General features: G+C 47.1%; 1 protein-coding gene across 2 annotated transcripts in view; it reads right to left on the bottom strand.

Annotated features, from left to right (window-relative positions):
- MTAP (methylthioadenosine phosphorylase) overlaps positions 1–18,758 on the bottom strand; it is a 54,846-nt gene extending 36,088 nt beyond the window's left edge. The window contains exons 1-3 of one of the 2 annotated variants that reach the window (XM_002707965.6): positions 18,271–18,758; positions 2,878–2,964; positions 1,617–1,675 (exon numbers count right to left, since the gene is read on the bottom strand). In XM_002707965.6, coding sequence (XP_002708011.1) covers positions 1,617–1,675; positions 2,878–2,964; positions 18,271–18,306 — 182 coding nt within the window. In that variant the 5' untranslated portion in view covers positions 18,307–18,758. The remainder of the gene's footprint in view (positions 1–1,616; positions 1,676–2,877; positions 2,965–18,270) is intronic. The other variant, XM_089317832.1, reaches the window with a different exon arrangement.
- Positions 18,759–19,162: the final 404 nt, after the last annotated feature.

The raw sequence follows: 19,162 nt of genomic DNA, 5'->3' as shown, positions 1-19,162 counted from the left end.
TTCAGTCTAAGTATGTGAGGCTAAAAAAAGCAATGTGAACTGGGTGTTTTGCCATTTGCTTAAAAAAATGTGAATGTGTTTTGTGCATTTAAAAAACTTTACTTCCTAATTCTGACAACAGTGAAAATTGTATACAGCATAATTATAGTAATAAACATACACGTGTATTTACATATGCACACGTGTTTAATATCAACACTTCCGACATACATTTAGGAAAAAAAGACTGGAGCCCAGTTTTCTTTAATCTGTAAAACGAACAGTTCAGTAATGTTCTACAAGGGGGTGTTATTAAATATCTCTAGCTATCATCCTATGTTTATATTTTAAAGGAAACTTTAATGTCTCTTCTGATGACCGAAACATAATTGCTAGAAACATCTTAACTGCAGATAAACAGAGCCTATCAGGGTTCCCACCCAAGTTTATGGATGGGGGCAGTGAGCACCAGAAAGTGTGTTTCTCTGAGGCTCCTCTCTAAAAGGCTAATTACATTTGCAAAAGAAATCTGCAGGTCAGAGCTGTTAGGGCCAAACACATTTCAGTTCCAAAGTCAAAAACCCTTGCCACAGGGCCACACCAAACATCTCTTCCTAAAGCCTGGAAAGTTGAGTGATTCTCCAGGAATGACCCAAGACCAACAAAGGAGGCTGCCTGCAATCCTCCCAGGTAGCTGCCTGAAACTACACTTTCGTTTCTCTGGATTCTGCGCGGATACTTCCATTTTGCAAATGTAGAGTGGCAGACAGACTACAGTGCATTCCCTGTTTCATGTCCTGTACAATCGCCTCCCCAGCCGTGGTGGACCTGTGACTTGCTTCTAACCATCAGAACACAGCAGAGGGGATGGAAGTCATTGGCACGACTGGGCTGTACCTTGCTAACAGGCACTCAGAGGGGGCCACGGGACACAGAGTGTGGACTGTCTCAGGAGCCGAAGTCCTCAATCCTACTGCTGTGAGGAAGTGAATTCTGCCAACAAGCACGGGAGCCTGCACACAACCTCAAGCTCCAGAACACAGCCCTGAACACACCTTGTGTGACTGCTGCAGAGCACCCAGCTAACCTGTGCCAGTCTCCCGACTCACAGAAGTTGAGATAACATGTGCTCTTTGAAGCTGTTAAGTTGTGGCACAGAAGACTAACACTTACAGTTTGATTTTTAACTGTGTGATCAAAAAGATCTGTCTCCTCTACAGCATGGGACAACACTAGCCTTGTAAAGAAAGCGAGGATGTGGACACCACGAGTGACCCACTTCAGGGGCCTAAACCCACTCCCCAGAGGGACAACCTCTGCTACCTAAGGGGTCATGAGTGGAGTATTCACTGCTTATCTTCATAACTAAAAGGAAAAGAAACAGCTAGAAATGAAATCAGAGTTCTAATTTTAGTCAAAAGATCCACTGTCCAAGACTTAATGGGGTGGCATGTGTGAGATGAGTAATCCCAAAATGAGCGTAACTGACTCCCAGACCAAATGCGGTAAATGAGGGTGACTATGATGCTCTGACTCCACTAATACCTGGCAATGCACACCTGCTTCGTTACTCCTTCCAGATTTTAAGTTCACACTGTCGTTTAGTAGTGACACTCAAACAGCTTAAAATATCTTACCTGGCAAGGAGGACGCAATCAACATTTTTTATTTTCCCCAAAATTAAGGCATCGGATGGCTGCATGAAAGGACAACGTTAGAAGTCAGTGAGTGTAAAATGCATTGAAACAATTAAAAATACTACTGTTTGAACTGTTCAATCACAGTGGGACTTACAGAAACCTGCAGCTTGATTCTATAGCTTAAAAAAGTCTAGTGTTGATTGATCACATCTTTCACTGTTTCCTGAGCCCTCTACAAGGCATAGAGATTCACAGGACTCTGCACAGAGTCTAGGGTGTCTGTGCAGTGCCATTTAGTAAAATCTATGTGTAGCATGTGTCCCAGGGGACTCTGATGGGAGCGTGGTCAAATTCTGATGTGGCAGGTGCACCAACAGGTGTGAGTGAAAGGCAGAAAGGAGAGAGGCCACTGTCCTGGCATATAAGAAATCACTGGAGCTTTCTGCTCGTGTTGACCAAGCCTGAGATGGCCAGGGAATGGCCGGAGGTAATAAAGGGAAAGGCCCTTAGGATCTAAGGGGTTAAGAAAACACAAAGCTAAGCAGTGGACCAAGATGATGGCAAGACATGGAAGATGCGAGGCCAATCTAAGAGCTTAGCTAAAGAGGGTTTGGTTGGGACGCTCAGATGTGGAGGTGGTCGCAGGAGGATGAGAGAGACTACAGCGTTTGGAAGCAGTCCCATGGAATCAGGAGAAGATAGACGCCCTCACCCCCACCTTGGCTGGGGACACACTGGCTCGGAGAACAAGCAGCCTCTCCAGAAAAGGACGGGTGTTTTACTCCCAGTGCAGTCGAGCATTCAACTGTCAGCGGTTTCTGGATCCCCAAGGCAATCCTCCTTTGGGACAGGGCTCGCTCACAGATGCTGCTGAGACCTCATCCTATTAGTCATCAGCTTGTCCCCTAAATCAGTGTGGTGTGACCTACCGGCCCCAAATGAGAGGCTGATTTGAATGCACAGATTTGAAAAGCACAGTTGCTATGTCTGAAGTGAGTGCCTGCCTTCAAGCAACACAAATTGAGCAACACACTGAAAAGCCACGCTCTCAGAACAGCGAAGTCTGAGCATCCTGACGGACACCATCTGAGCTGGCGCAACCCAAGTTCATGGCTCCTGGCTCCCCCTCTGGGCTTTCTGCCTACAGCAGCCAGCCCTGGGCTTCTAGGACAAAAGGATTTTTTTTTTTTTTTTGACAGAAAAATGAAGCCAGTAAGAAGTGGAAAAGCTAACATGGCTCCACTAAGTGGGTACTGACCTTGCCAAATGGAGTATCCACATATTTTTCAGTTCTTCCTTCTAAAATTTCTGGATCATCCAGGCCTGTTCCACCAATTATTCCAATCTAAGGGAGAAAAAGAGGGAAAGAAAAAAAAGGATTATCATATTTGGTCACTTTTCATTAGAAAGAAAATCATTATTTTTTTAAAAAAATATTTATTTATTTGAAAATCAGAGTTGCATTGAGAGAGAGAGAAGAGGCAGAGGGAGAGAGATCTTCCATCCGCTGGTTCACTCCCCAGTTGCCCACAATGGCCAGAGCTGTGCCAATTCAAAGCCAGGAGCCAGGAGCTTCTTCCAGGTCTCCCATGGGGGTGCAGGGGCCCAAGAACCTGGGCCATCTTCTACTGCTTTCTCAGACCACAGCAGAGAGCTGGATTGAAGTGGAGCGGCCAGGACTTGAAGCAGCACCCATATGGGATGCTGGCATTGCACACGGTGGCTTAACCCACTATAACACAGCACTGGCTCCAGAAAAATCATTATTTTAAGCAAATATTTACTTACATTTACTAATATTTTCTTAAAATAATTAGTAAAAATATTTACTAATATCTTGTGTATCCTCCATTCCTGCTAAGCCCTAGGTGGTTTAAAAATCTGAAAAATAGTGGGGAAAATAAAATCCAACAACCATTTAAAAGTCATCAGTATTATAGAAATAAAATACAGGTCATGTTTTTTAAGACAACAGTGCATTTATTTACGTTTAAATTACAAATAGTCACAGAAAGGTACTTGAACTAGCTTAAGTTAGAAAATCAAACCTAAAAGTCAGCAAACATGGTTGTAGGAAAGCATTTTCTGATTTTAAAATGGACTACGGAAGAGAGACTGTTCATAGGACCCGTGGCATATAAAATACTAGGTACATCCATATAGTTATGGTTTCTTCTCATTTCTCCATCTAATAAAAATGCAAGAGATTCCCTTTCATGTGCCACAAGAACCAGAGAACATGGAACTGGAAGAGTATGCAGGCAGAAGACACTGGAAGTTAGCTTCATGTACACTTACCAAGTTAAGCCATCATTCATATATGTACATAACTTCATATTTATGTACAGTAAATATATAGAGCAAACAGAAAATTCATTTATTTATATTATGTAAACGTAAGGAATTCAAAAGTAGTTCTAAATTTATTTCAAGTTCAAGCATAGATTGCATTTTTTAGAGGTCATCTTCAAAGTCCTGTCCTCAGACAAGGTAAGAATTCCAGTACTACCCTCTAAGGGTTAATCTAATTGGATGACTAGGGAACACAAACGAGCAATTACAAAGATAAATACTAGCTCAACTGTGAAAACTAAAAATTAAGTAGCTGAAGTCACTATGAAAATCTCCCTAGGCTGCTACTACCTAAAGGAGGAAAGTGTTGGAACAGTCAGCTGCCAGCTGAAGATACTATATTGTACTGAAAATCCAACAAAAAGTGACCACTGCACCTTTTTTCATCGCAATGACTGCCAATCTATTGTCACTTGAGTAAAATTTCTAGAAAGTATATGTGGAGGGGCTGGCACTGTGCATAGCGGGAAAAGCTGCTGCCTGCAGTGCCCGCATACCATAGAGTGCCGGTTCGAGTCCTGGCTGCTCCATTTCCAACCCAGCTCTCTGCTATGGCCTGGGAAAGCAGCGAAGGATGGCCCAGGTCCTTGGGCCCCTGCAAGGCTCCTGGCTCCAGATTAGCCTAGTTCCAGCTCTTGAGGCCATTTAGGGAGTGAACCGGTGGATGGAAGATTTCTCTCTCTGCCTCGGCCTCTCTGTAACTCTGCCTTTCAATTTTTTTTTAAAAGAAAAAATATGTGGCTTATTGAGGAAAAAATGTCAGAGGTTAAATAATGTACCAAACAACGTATTTGCTATAAATACACATTGGTTTGTATCAGCATGTTAAAAATGGTTACCTCCCTGGCCATCAGTTTTCTGATTAAAGAAAAAATCAACAACATAAGAAAATAAGGGCACCTTGGTGAGGTTTTATTGAAGAAATCTGCTAGTTTCCCTCAGCATTGTCTTTTTTTTTAACTTTTATTTAATGAATATAAATTTCCAAAGTACAGCTTATGGAGTACAATGGCTTCCCCCCATAACTTCCCTCCCACCCGCAACCCTCCCCTTTCCTGCTCCCTCTCCCCTTCCACTGACATCAAGATTCATTTTCAATTCTCTTTATATACAGAAGATCAGTTTAGCATACATTAAGTAAAGATTTCAACAGTTTCAGCATTGTCTTGTGACAAATGCAATTTTTGTCATTAGTGCCACCTTGTGGTACATTATTGAAACCACAACAAGCTACATATTTTATGTCTACTTAACTTTACAGGTAAAGACTAACCAATATTTGTTTCCAAATCAACAGTTCACTCACATCAATATGTTTAAATCATGCTAGTTTGACACAAATTTCCAAAAATTTCACACTATTTTTATACAGTGCAAACCCTTCCTCTACCCTGATTTATCCATTTTTTTTTCTTTCCTTTTATGTATGTCGTAGGCATCCGAGATCATGGCCCATGTCCTGACCCTGGGCCAAAGAAATGAACTGAGGCTTCTGAAATGGCTCTCAGCCTATCCTCTGGGGGATTCAGCTATTCATAAAAACTTTGGTTTCTGGATTATTACCACAGTGACCTGGCTGTGTCTGGATATTCTCCAGGGCAAATTCTAGACCTCAGGGTCAAACAAGAGCACTTCAAAAGCTCATGGAAAAACAGAATTAAAAGACAAGTTTATTCTGGTGCAAAAGAAAATGAAATCCATACATAATTTTTTGACAATGGGTGTCTTCCATGAACTCTTTGAAGATCCTTTGTTTATAGACTGCAGATTTTTTTTACATTAAAGTAAACTTTAAAAAAAAACTTAAATTTCATTTATTTGAAAAGTAGAATGACAGAAAGAGAGGCAGAGAGAGAGTCTTCCTTCTGCTGCTTCACTCCCCAAATGCCCACAACAGCCAGGGCAGATCCAGACAGCAAGCAGGGTCTCCATCTAGGTCTCTGTGTGGGCGGTAGGGACCCAAGTACTTGAGCCATCAGTTTTGCCTCCCAGGGGACATAGTCACAGGAGCCGGATCAGAAGCAGAGGCAGGATTTGAATGCAAGCCCTCTGATAAGGGATTCCGGTAACCCAAGTGGCAGCTTAATCACTGTGCTATAATAGCTGCCCCATACAAGCTTTTTTTTTTTTTTTTTTTAAGGGAAAGGGTTTATTGGGAAAAATCCAGCAGACTGGAAGGAAGGGGTGAGGAAGGAGAAAGAGAGAGAGAAGGAGAGAGTAAGAGAGACAGAGAAGAGAGAGCAGAGAAGAGAGAACAAGCAGGAGATAGAAGAGAAGGGAGCAGAGACAAGAGAGGAGAGAGGGGAGACCAGAGGAGGAGGCTAGAGAGAGCCATGTGTTCAGGAACAAGACCTTTTAACACTTTGCTGGAGGGCAGGCAGGGAAGCAGAAGCAGCAAATCCCATTAGTATGAGGGTGGAACTTGACACCGGCATACACCTATCCGTTAAATCCACTTTCCACATGTTTTATTTAAGTACTCTCATATATACAAGTAAATCTTTGTTTTGCAACTCCCACTCCCTTACATTAACTAGTGCAGCATGGCAGCAGTACTTAATTAATCCTAACCAGGGTCCTGCTGAAATTCCATCCCTGGGTTCACCTGCAGAATCCCTAAGCTTCAGTTCACATCAGGCTGGGTGCATGACGACTCTACAGTAGGTAGCTGACATCTCGGCACTCAGAAAAAAAAAAAAAAAGTGTAGTACCAGGCAGGCCAGGATCCGTTTCTGGCACAGGAATGATCTGCAGGCAAGTCCATCCAGTCACCCAGCTGTGTCTAGTTTTTTATGGAAACTCACATCTTGCAAGGGACACAAACAAAGCAATTAAGCACTGCCATACTAGGGACCTCTAAGATGGAGGCCAGTAGTGCCAAGATATGGCCAATGTCTCCACCTGCTGGCCCTACAGCAAAGTACAACTGGAATGGAGCACCCAAACTTAAAGTCTGAATTACAGGTTCTGTGCTCAGTGCTTTGGTAGCAGTACCTCATTTGAACATCACAACCACCCTATAAGACAAGCCTGTGGTATTATACCCACTTTACAAATGAAGAGAACAAACATTAAGAAACTTATCCAAGATCAAATCACAAGGAGCAGGGCTGGGATAGGCTCTCAGGCTTAACGACCATGATGTGCTTTATCCTGATGTCCCCTAGAGTCCTTCGTGACATCCTATCTTATTAGAAAAGCCTTATTCCCTCCATGTTATGAGGAAATTGATGTTCAGAGGTCAAGTTCTTGACCAAAGGGACCGAGAAAGTCTAGAAACAGGGTCTCTGAGTATCTGAGTGACCCATCCCAGAGCGGAGGGAGACTCTAAACTGACAACCTCATTCAGGAAACAATGACAAGACCTTGTCAGCAACAGTCCTAGGCCACATCAGGCCCTGACTGCCTAGGAAGTGTGCTCAAGGCCCAGGGGGGAATTACCGCTCAGCTAGGACTTCTTCATTACATAGGAGAAAATTCTTTTTTTTTAAAGATGTATTTTCTTATGTGAAAGGCAGAGTGACAGGGGCCGGCACCGTGGCACAGTAAGTTAATCCACTGCCTGTGGTACCAGCATCCCAAATGGGCGCTGCGCTGGTTTTAGTCCCGGTTGCTCCTCTTCCAATCCAGCTCTCTGCTGTGGTCCTGGAAAGCAGTAAAGATGGCTCAAATGCTTGGGCCCCTGCACCCATGTGGGAGACCTGGAAGAAGCTCCTGGCTCCTGGCTTCAGATCAGTGCAGCTCCAGTCATTGTGGCCAACTGGGGAGTGAACCAGCGGACGGAAGACCTTTCTCTCTGTCTCTCCCTCTCACTGTCTGTAACTCTACCTCTCAAATAAATAAATAAAATCTTTAAAAAAAAAAAAAAAAAAGGAAGGCAGAGTGACAGGGAGGGAGAGAAGAGACACAGAAGGAGAGATCTTCCTCCCATTGGTTCATTCCCAAATGCTTGCAATGGCCAGGGCTGGGCCAGGCTGATTCCAGGAGCCAACAACTCCATCCAGGTCTCCCAAGCACTTAAGCCATCTTCTGCTGTGTTCCCAGGGCATTAGTAGAGAGCTGAATTGGAAGTGATGCAGCCAGGACTTGAACTAGTGCTCCAATGTGAGATGTAGGCATTGAAGTTGGTGTCTTGCTGCACCCCAATGCCTGCCCCAAGAAACTTCTGAAATTGTGACCTCCATGTCCATCAAGGCCATTGCAACATCTTAAAAGCTAGTGGTTCATCCCACGTTCTTCCATGATCAGACCACTAAGCTCACTTCCTTAATAAGATCAGAGGGTTTGATTTCCTCTCTGGGACAGTGATTTTATCCAAAGGTTGGCTTACCTGGCCAGAGTAGTTTCTTCTTATGAGGCTGAAATGGCATCCACTAACCCTACCCCACATCACTTTGTCCTGGTACCTGGCTCCAAGAGACTTCGTCAACCCTATTTAGTCTCAGGAACTATTCAGCATCACTTTAAGGCACATGCTGCCTTCAGGAACCCAGCACTCCCAACACTGTAAGCCCGAGCAGCTAAGGACAGCTCACAAAAAGAGAAGAGCTGCCTTTTATCGTTTCCAGCTTAGAACTAGGTCAGAGCCAGAAACGGAGCAGTCACCGTCCCTGATCTGAGAAAGGCTGTCCTTCAGCTTTGGCTGCCCCTAGCAAGTCTGGCGAGAGCAGCAGATGCAACCCGTCTTTTGGGAGCAACGGGGCTCTGAGGTTTCCCGGGGCCTTGCCAAATCCCAGAAGCCCAGCTACATGGGAAGAGAGTGGCCACATGTCTCAGCCTGGGAGGCCTGTCTGACACCTGCCGTGGGATCCACAAGGACAGCTGGTGGCTCTTCTCTGACAAGACACCCTTCTCTGTAAGTCATGGGCTAGACTGTGTTCCCCCTGAATTCCTAGCACAGGCTTAATCCAATGTACCTGGTGTTCTCAAGAGATGGGGCGCAGAAGGAAGACGATGGGAAGATGCATGGGGAACACAGCTGTGGATGAACCACGGAGCGAGAGCTCAGAAGAAACCAACCCTGATGGAATCTCAGCCCTGGGCTGCTTGAGGTAGCCGCTGTCAACTCACCCTCGATGCTCTATGTCCTCAGACAGGCCTGCAGGACTGGGGGCTTGTTTGACTATTTAGTCTAATGCAGGGGTGGGGAACGTCTGGCCCTGCCAAGGCAACCACAGACCGGACTGGAAATGCAATAATCTATAGCAGGCTCATTTTCAAGTTGGTAATTTTGTAGGCCCATAAGTGATGTTATAAAATTCCAAATGGCTTTTGGCAGAAAAAAAGGTTCCCCACCCTTGGATGGGTAGATATTCCCTTTAAGATACATTTCACCTGCTCAAATGGCCAATGATTTTGGGGAGCATTTTCTTCAGAGCGTACAGCAGGACCTGCCGCTGAGATCCTCCTCAGTCAGCTGACGTTCCTGAGAAGTTCCTGATCCCAAAGCCAGGTCTCATTCTGCAGAGGTTCTGATGAACTGGGCAAGGCCCAGCTTGTTCACAAAGCTCTTCAGGGGGTTCTCTGAGCAGCCAGAATCTAGCACTCTGCTCTTGGGCCCAAGCCACAGATTTCAAAATGTGCACCAGCTGAGTGTGGCTGATGGAATCCTACTCCCAAGATTCATCTACGTCCTAGTTCCCAGACCTGTGAACATTATCTTCATGTGCTCAAGGCTCCTGAGGTGGGGAGATTACTCTGGATTATCTTGAGTGGGCACTAAATGTCATAACAGGTCCTTACAAAAGGGAGGAAAAAGGTCAATGAGGAAGGGGATATGCCTGCCGAGGGAGGTGGAGGGAAGAGGCGGATATGATTTGGGGCTGGGAGCCCAGGAATGCTGGTGCCTTCAGAGGCTGAAACAGGGAAGCAGATGGATCCTTCAGATGCTCCAAGAGGCATCAAGTCCAGGGACACCATGGTTTTGGCCTCTAAGACTCACTTTGGAGTCTTAACTATGGAAAAAACACATCTGTGGGGCTGGCACGGTACAGTGTGGTTAAGCACCACTTGAGATGCCAGCATCTCATATCAGATGCCAGTTGGAGTCCCAGCAGCTCCGTTTCTGATCCAGCTCCCTGTAGTAAAAGGTGCCCAAGCGCTTGGGCCCTTGCCACCCACATGGGAGACCCAGATGGAGTTCCAGGCTCCTGGTTTCTGCCTGGCCCAGCTCCAGCCTTTTGGGGAGTGAACCGGCCGATGGAAGGTCTTTCTCTCTCCATCTATCCTCTTCTCTGTCACTGTGTCTTTCAAGTAAATGAAATACATCAATGAATCTTAAAAAAAAAAAAATAAACACATCTGTGTACAGTCACTCAGTATGTGCCAATAGGAAACTAACACAGAGCGTGTTAAACGCCCATTCCCCAACGAAATCAGCAAATAAAAGGGTTATCTACACCATCCTGTTTATTACAGCCCAATTCACAATAGCTAAGACATGTAATCAACCTAAATGTCTGTCAATTGAAAACTTGATAAAGATATTATGGGATATGTACTCTATGGAATACTACACAGTGGCCAAAAAAAAAAAAAAAAAAGGATGAAGCTGGAGAACATCATACTTAGTGAAATAAGCCAGTCCCAAAGGGACAACCTGAACAGCTGTTCAACAAGCAGATCTCCCTCCCCCCCTTTCAGAAGCTCCCAGGCCACTGGCTGTCAGATATTCAGTGGGCACCCGAGGAGCCTCAGGCTTATGAAAGCCCAAATTCCTGGGCCCCATGCCCAGTTTCTGATCTCCAAAATGTGCATTTCTGACAAATTACCAGGCGATGCCCACTGGAGGACCCCTGCTGTGGATGACGCAGACACAGAACACCGTGACTAATTACAGTAAGGACCCAGGGTCCACTGCATACATTTCCCTTCCCTGTTTCCTCATCCTCCCTACCTGTGAGGGTAGGGCTTTTGTTTAGTCCACTGAATTCTCATGAGAACGAGGTCAGTTCCTGTTTAGGTATACCCTACCAGCCCCAACAAAACAAGCTTTTCCAAAGCAGCAAAAAAAGCCCTTATTTCCTTGTTTTCCTTTGCTGGTGAGGACACAGGCCTGCATGCGCCTCTCTCTCTTCCTCACACGGTGTCCCTCTCAGGGACCAGCCCTCCTGGGGTGTCTGGAACAGGAGTGCTTTCTGGCTGTCACTGCACTGTGTTAGGGCATCCATGGGGAGGGGCTGCACATGCATTCTTTCTGCCACAACGAGCAGCACAGTCCTTGAGCACTGTCCAAAATGCCATTGTGTACCTAGGTAAAAAATGAAGGCTTAGGTCTTGCACTATGGTGTAGCGGGTCAAGCCACTGCCTGTGATGCCAGCATCCCATTGGGGCACCTGTTTGTGTCCCTGATGCTCCACTTCAGATCCAGCTCCCTGCTAATGGCCTGGGAAAAGCAGCAGAGAATGGCTGAGGTGCCTGGGCCCATGCTATCCTTGTGGGAGACCCAGAGGAAGCTCTTGGCTCTGGCCTGGCCCAGCCCTGACTATTGCAATCAACTGGGGAGTTAGTTAGTCAGCAGATGGAAGCTTTCTCTTTCTGTCTCTACCTCTCTGTAACTCTTTCAAATGAATAAATAAACCTTTAAAAAAGAATGCAGGCTTGTAGTTCAGTTGATTCTCAACTGAGGCCTGTGGGTTGTGCCCCAGTTTCAGAGGACCAGAGAAGGACTTCAGTCTGAACGCCTTTGCTGGCCACTCTCACAACAACCAAAAGGAGTGTTAAAGGCCCATTCCCCAACAAAATCAGCAAATAAAAGTTATCTGCACCGCCATGTTTATTACAGCTCAATTCGCAATAGCTAAGACGTGTAATGAACCTAAATGTCCGTCATTTGAAGAGTTGATAAAGAAATTATAGGATATGTACTCAATGTAATACTACACAGTGGCAAAAAACAGAAATCCGGTCATTTGCACAAAATGGATGAAGCTGGAGAACATCATACTTAGTGAAGTAAGCCAGTCCCAAAGGGACAAATACCATATGTTCTCCCTGATCTGTGATAACTAACAGAGCACCTAAAAGGAACCCTGCAGAAGTGAAATTGACACTCAGAAGCAATGACTTGAGAAGCAATGACTTGAACAGCTCTGGTCTTGACTATCGAGGAACAGTATTTTCCCCCCTTCTTAATACCATCGACTGAACTCTTTAGTTAACATAGAATTAATCATATGTGTATAAAGTCAATTGAAAATAGATCCAAGTAAAAAATAAGAGTGGGAATAAGAGGGAGGAGCTGTATAGTTCTGCATACATTCCTACGGACTTACTTCTAACAATACAGCTAAAAACTTGCCAAATCCCATTAAGCAGGGTGGTAAAAATGCCATCTTAAGTGTTAAAATGACAATATTAAGTGTTAGAGTGAACATATAGATAGGGTTAAGTGTTAAAGTGGTCATATAAATAGGATCAAGTGTCTGGTAATAATAATAGAATTATAAAGGAGACAATGTTCCAACATGGGAAGCAGTCTACAAAGATGACTCAGAATGACAATTGCTCTAAATAGCACTCTGACCTCAGAATCAGCCCTTAAGGCATTCTGATCTGCCTGAAAAGCCCAAGAGAGCATTCCAGGCATGGAAATCTAAGACTCTGTGGGAAAAAATGTCCTACATGAAGGATCTCTGTGAGAGACCTCCCAGTGGAACGAAAGGGCCATCAAAGGATGTACTTTTCTCTGAAGGGAGGAGAGAACATCCACTTTGCTTATGGCTGTGTCTAAATACTGATGGAGACTGTGGACTCAAAAGGCTTCCTTAGCCTTGGCAACTTATGTCAAGAGCCTCGGATGATCGCTAACATCATATGTGAAAGTGTTAATTGTTAAATTAACAAGAGTCACTGTGCACTTACTCCCCATGCAGGAATTCTGTCCTCAATGACTTGTACTATGAGAGTTAACTGTAAAACTTGTTCTCAAAGTTTTTTATATTTTTGTGTGTGCAAATTGTTGAAATCTTTACTTACTATAGAGTTGGTCTTCTGGGTATAAAGTTAATTGAAAATGAATCTTAATGGAGAATGGGACTAGGAATGGGATAGAGAGGAGGAAGGGGAGTAGGAGTCGGGGTGGGAAGAATCACTACATTCCTAAAGTTGTACTTACGCTTATTCCCCACAATGCAGACAATTTAACCTGCCCTCTACCCTTAGTGCTACTGTTTATAACCTGCTACCCACACCACAATGAGACCCTCTCCCCTCCTTGTCACAGCTACCTTGATTAACAAGAGCTATTATTTAAAAACATTTCCCTGGGGCCAGTGCTATGGCATAGCAGTTGAGGCCATTGCCTGCAGTGCCAGCATCCCATATGGGCAACAGTTCGAGACCTGGCCATTCCACTTCCGATCTGGCTCTCTGCTATGGTCTGGGAAAGCAGCGGAAGATGGCCCAAGTCCTTGGGCCCCTGCATCCATGTGGGAGACCAGAAGAAATTCCTGGCTTTGGATGAGCTCAGCTCCAGCTGTTGAGGCCATCTGAAGAGTGAATCAGCGGATGGAAGACCTCTCTCTGTGTGTCTCTACCTCTCCCTATAACTCTTTCAAATAAATAAAAATAAATCTCTTTAAAAAATTTTTTTTGACGGGCAGAGTGGACAGTGAGAGAGAGAAAGGTCTTCCTTTTCCGTAGGTTCACCCCCCAGTGGCTGCTGCGGCCGGCGTGCTGCGGCCAGCACACCGCACTGATCTGAAGCCAGGAGCCAGGTGCTTCTCCTGGTCTCCCATGCGGGTGAAGGGCCCAAGGACTTGGGCCATCCTCCACTGCCCTCCAGGGCCACAGCAGAGAGCTGGACTGGAAGAGGAGCAACTGGGATAGAATCCGGCGCTCCGATCGGGACTAGAACCTGGTGTGCTGGTGCCACAGGTGGAGGATTAGCCTATTGGGCTGTGGTGCTGACCAAAATAAATCTTTTTTTAAAAGATTATTTTCTTTTTTTAAAAAAAGATTTATTTATTTGAAAATCAGATTTACACAGAGAGAAGAGAGGCAAAGGGGGGGGGGTCTACCATCCGAGGGTTCACTCCCCAATTGGCCGCAATGGCTGGACTGCACTGATCCGAAGCCAGGAGCCAGGAGCTTCCTCCGGGTCTCCCACGCGGGTGCAGGGGCCCAAGAACTTGGGCCATCTTCTACTGCTATCCCAGGCCATAGCAAAGAGCTGGATCAAAAGAGGAGCAGCTGGGACTAGAACTGGTGTCCATATGGGATGCTGGCATTTCAGGCCAGGGTGTTAACCTGCTGAGCCACAGCGCTGGCCCCCTAAAAATAAATATTAAAAAAAAAAATCCCCCAGAGCGAAAGGTGGGTAGCTTTCTGGGGGAGCCACCATCCATTGAGAAGCTCTCCAGAATGCCCTCCATATGGATGCCAAGACCTATTTGATTTTCCATGTGGCTGAGTACATCACATGCCCATGGCTGAGGCTGGTGGACGGCTGAGGTCCTCCCACGCAATGGCAGGCGTTAACCCCACAGCCTCCAGCTCCCTCCATGGTTGCCCCACATGTGGTATCCTCATCCCCTGCCTGCACCACCTCTCACTGCAGGGAACCACAAAGACTGCTTCAATTACTCTTCCAAGAATTCAACCTGGGTCTCCCATGTGAGTGGCAGAGATCCAACTACTTGAGCCAGCACCTGCTGTCTCCCAGGAATGCACATTAGCAGGATGCTGGAATTGGGAGCAGGGCCAGGTACTCAAACTCAAGACATTCTGATATAGGATGTGCCCTAAGTGGTGCCTTAGCCACTGTGCCACATGTCAGCTCCTCAATTACTCTTACCTGAGGTAGTTTCTTCCCTCCCCCAACCTGCCACACTGCATTGTGCCAGTAAGAGGTCTCTCCATCTCATGCCCCTGGCCTCCTAACCAGAGATATCTTAGAGGAATGAATCCTACAGTTAACCCTCCTTAGCTCCTCCTTGGTCCCTCAGCTCCTAGTTTGAAATGATTCACTAGCAGCACAACCAGCTTCTGGCCTCTCCAGTTAGAACCAGAAATAGCCCCTTGGGGCCAGTGCTGTGGCACAGCAGTGCCATCATCCATATGAGCGCCAGTTTGAGTCCCGGCTGCTCCACTTCTGATCCAGCTCTCTGCTATGGCCTAAGAAAGCAGTGGAAGATGGCTCAAGTCCTTGGACTCCGGCATCTGTGTGGGAAACCTGGAAGAAACGGCTGGCTCCAGATCAGTGGAGCTCTAGCCATTGCGGCCATCTGGGGAGTGAACCAGCAGATGGAAGACCTCTCTGCCTCTCTATAGCTCTGCCTTTCAAATAAATAAATCTTAAAAAAAAAAAAAAAAGAAAGAAAGAAAGAAAGAGGCCCCTTCCTCTTCCTGAACTCCCCACATCTCACCCAGCTCTCTGCTCTACCTGCAAGTTCTCACTACTTCCATGGCTACCATCTTAGATTTGGGCACTGGTACCATGGCTTCTGGCCAGATGTAGCTCTTCCCCTACACAGGCTATTTTATAAACAGCAGCCAAGGAATCATTTAAAAAACGTTACGTAGATGCCACTTCTCTGCTCAGAACTCTTGGATGGCTTCCAAAACATTTAGAACAGAACACACATTCTTTACCATGGTCTACAAGGAAGGTCTTATGGGTCACACTCCCCTAATTCTCAGGGGGTACCAGCACCGAGACTTCTATTCCCATGACACAGAGCTCATGTTCTAGCTGTCCTGACCCCTTTTGCTTCCCTTAGATTTTCCTGTGTCTCATTACCTCATTTCAGCTACCTGCTTTTCTTTGGCCTGCTAAAACAAATACCACAGATTGGGTGGCCTTTAAGCCACAGAAATTTATTTCTCAGTCTGTAGGCTGGGAAGTCCAACATCAAGGCAAATCCAGCACCTGGTTTTGATTCACAGTTGCTGCCATCTCACATGGTGGAGGGTCAGGGAGGTCACCAATCCCATTCAGGAGGACTCCATCCTCATGACCTAGCCCCCTGCAAAGGCCCCACTTCCTAATAGCACATGGTGACTGGCTTCCAGCTTGGGGGAAGAGACCATTGCACAGCTTAAAGTCACCTGCCCCAAGGTCTTTTCTGACCCCCAACCCTCACAGGCTCTCTCACTGCTTCACTTTCACGTTGGCTGGTCATCTACCCTCACTCAAATATACGCTGGAAGAGAAGAGTGAGCTTGTCTTGCTCCAAGCTGCATCCTCAGTGTCTGGCACATATTCAATAAATACTTTTGGATAAGATTCTGCCAGCAGAGTGCCAGATGTGAATGATGTTCCAAACATTACTCTGCCAACCTCAAACCCGATGGTGTTTTTCACCTGAATTCTCAGGTGAGAAAAAAAGGGAGAATGAATTCAAGCTCTAAGCCCTGGTAATAACAGAATTTTAAAAATGGAGGTACTGGGGCTGACATTAACAGAGTGCCTGGCACTAGGCTGAGTGTGTTACACGGTACCGCATTAAAGCCAAGCTCTGCGAGCAGGTGTGATGAGTGCCCAGCTCACAACAGAACACGGTAACCCCCAGGCGCCAGCTGCTGCTCAGGACGAGGTGTGCTGGGAGAGAGAGAGAGCAGGCTGGCTCCACAGCTCTTTCCTCCCTTCACCTCTTTCAGTGGAGCAGCAGCAGGCGGTCCTAGCGCCATTTGTGCCTCTTAATTTTATAGGCAGCAGCTTGCCAAGACCAAAAACATGCATCATTCAATATTTACATCAGGGCTGTTAGTCACATTGCCCACTCTCCACTTAAATGCACTGCATTAATTTTACAGGGAACTGTGCGGCAGGGAGAACACTGACCAGACCAAAGTGAGCTTGTTTAAAATACCACCCCTCTCCCTTTCTAATTCAAATGTAACAGAAAGGGAAAAGGCTGTGACTTAACCTAATTTAGTTGTTGGAGAAAGGAGCATTTAAAATGCATTTTAGATCCCACTTCGAAGCACTATCATTTAATACCATTTAACTACGTGGCAACATACACCACATCTAACTCTAACCCTACCAGCAAATTCTGCAGTGAAATTCCCTCAGCATAAATAGGAATCTAAGCAAACACACATACTTTGCTCATGAGTTTCATGAAAACCTTTCGTCTTGCTCTCCCCAACTGGCATGGGAGACGCTTTCTATAAATACTGGAGGCCTTCTAAAATTTTTGCTGAAGTCAAGATTCTTTTCAAAATGGCAAAATTTCCTAGCTAGGTTTGACTGCAACATCCCTCCACTCCTCTCCCAAGTGGCTTAGCAACAGCTCCCCGGTTCTAGCGCTCCTCACCGTGGCTGATTCCACACGACGGCAGAGGCTGCCTAATTCCTGGGGAAGCGCACTCAAACTTAGGGACTCCAGAGATGCTGGGAGAAGCCTGTGGACCTTTCTATCCCAGGGCCCCAAATCCCTGCAAGTCAAGAACACGTTAACTGGGTCCTTGGCCAATTATAAACAGCCTAGAAAAACTAAAATTTTATCATCAAATCTTCCTTATTGCTTTCTAATTCTACTCTCCAACAACCAAGAAAGCAGTGTTTTGTTTTGCTTTTCTTTTGTTTTACTTTTTTTTTTTTTTTTTTTTTTTTTTTTTTTAAGGCTTTAGGGCTCTGAGGGCCCAGGGCACAGGGAAACTGAGCTGTTAACTTTCCAGGTGGCGAACAAAAGCACTTTCAAGGCAGAGGCCCCCAGACAGGCTGCAGCCCTAAGGGAAGGGCGCCTGCATTCCTTTAGGTGCTCAAAACCGCTCAGAACCCCCAGAGCACTGCGCTACAGGGGAAAACTTCAGGGCAAGGACAAGGCCTAAGTTTGGAGAAAAAAAGCAGCCGGAAGCTTGCCAAAGAGCGAGTACGCAGTTCTCCCACGTGGGCCGCAGTTAGCGGAGACAGGGCGGAAGCATGAGTCCCGGAGGGCGCGAGTCTATGATCTAGCTGATCTAGCTGCTCCCGGCGCCCTGCCACCCCGGCCACCTGCTAGCTGCAGCCAGCGCGCCTCCGGGAAGGGACGAGGAGCTCGGGCAGGTTGTCCGCGTGGGCGCAGTACCTGTGCACCCGCCGACCCCCAACCAAAGGACTTGCCCACTCCGGGCGGGGTGCAGAGATGCGGGTGCAGAAGACTCCACAGATTCGGGGGTTGGTTGGCCGGGGTACCCTTTCCTCCCCCGCCCCCCCGGGGCCCCTAGGTCGCGGCGCCGCGCCCAGCCTTTCCCCACCCACCGCAGCGGAGGCACAGAGCCAGGGCGCACGGCCCAGGGCGCGCTCCCCCGGGCAGCGGCGAGAGGGCACCGGGCAGGGCGGGCCGCAGCCGCCGGGACCGCTATCCTCACCTTCACGGCGGCGGTGGTGGCGGCACCTGAGGCCATGTCTGCGCGGGGCAGGAGGCTGCTGCGAGCAGGCTGCAGCGCGCGGCGCGGAGTCCCGGGGCCGCCTGGCTCCGCCTCTTCCTCCCCGCCACCGCTGGATTGGCTGCCGGCTCCCTCGGGCCACCCCTCCTCAATTCCACTTTCCCGCGACCAGACCCGGGGGCTGACCTTCGCGGTTCTCCGAAGTTTCAGGCTTTTCGCCCCCGGTTATAACAAACGGGCTCATGATAACGGTGACGGTGGAGTCGTTCAGCGAGCGATAGTACTGCTCCACATCCTTGGTGCGCACTTTAATGAGCTCACTTAACTTTCACAAAACCCCGACCTTGATCAGCGGTGTTCCCCGCCCCGCGTGAGCCGCGGTCCAGGAGGCCGACTGCATTCCAGAGGTTCTCGCGGGAGGGCGACTTCTCGCCCGGAGGCGGGGGCGGGGCCCCGAAGGGGCGGGGCCGGGTGGGCCCTCGGAGGGGCGGGGCTTGCCCTTCCCACAACCGCAAACCAACCAGGGCTTTGCTCATTTCCCTTAACTGCTGCAGGGCGGAGCCTGGGTGAAGTTGCCCCCAGACTCTGGGGTGGCAAAGGAGAAATTAACCGGGTAACCTCTCTGATTTGCTGGCCTCCTATTTGAAGGGTGGTTTTTAAGGGGATAGAACTGAACTCCCAGCCTGGCTCTACCAGGCCAAGACCATCTTTAACCCTTCCTACGCTAGGGAAGCATCCAACAATACACCTGGATTCAAAGGGAGGGTTGTGGGTGGGAGGGACGGTATTGGGGGGAAGCCATTGTAATCCATAAGTCGTACTTTGGAAATTTATATTCATTAAATAAAAGTTAAAAAAAAATTAAAAAAATCCA

Source organism: Oryctolagus cuniculus, chromosome 1 (genome assembly GCF_051225735.1).
Source record: "Oryctolagus cuniculus isolate XC-2025 breed Fujian yellow rabbit chromosome 1, ASM5122573v1, whole genome shotgun sequence".
In the NCBI taxonomy this organism is placed as follows: domain Eukaryota; kingdom Metazoa; phylum Chordata; class Mammalia; order Lagomorpha; family Leporidae; genus Oryctolagus; species Oryctolagus cuniculus.
This window is presented reverse-complemented; position numbering and strand designations above follow the sequence as displayed.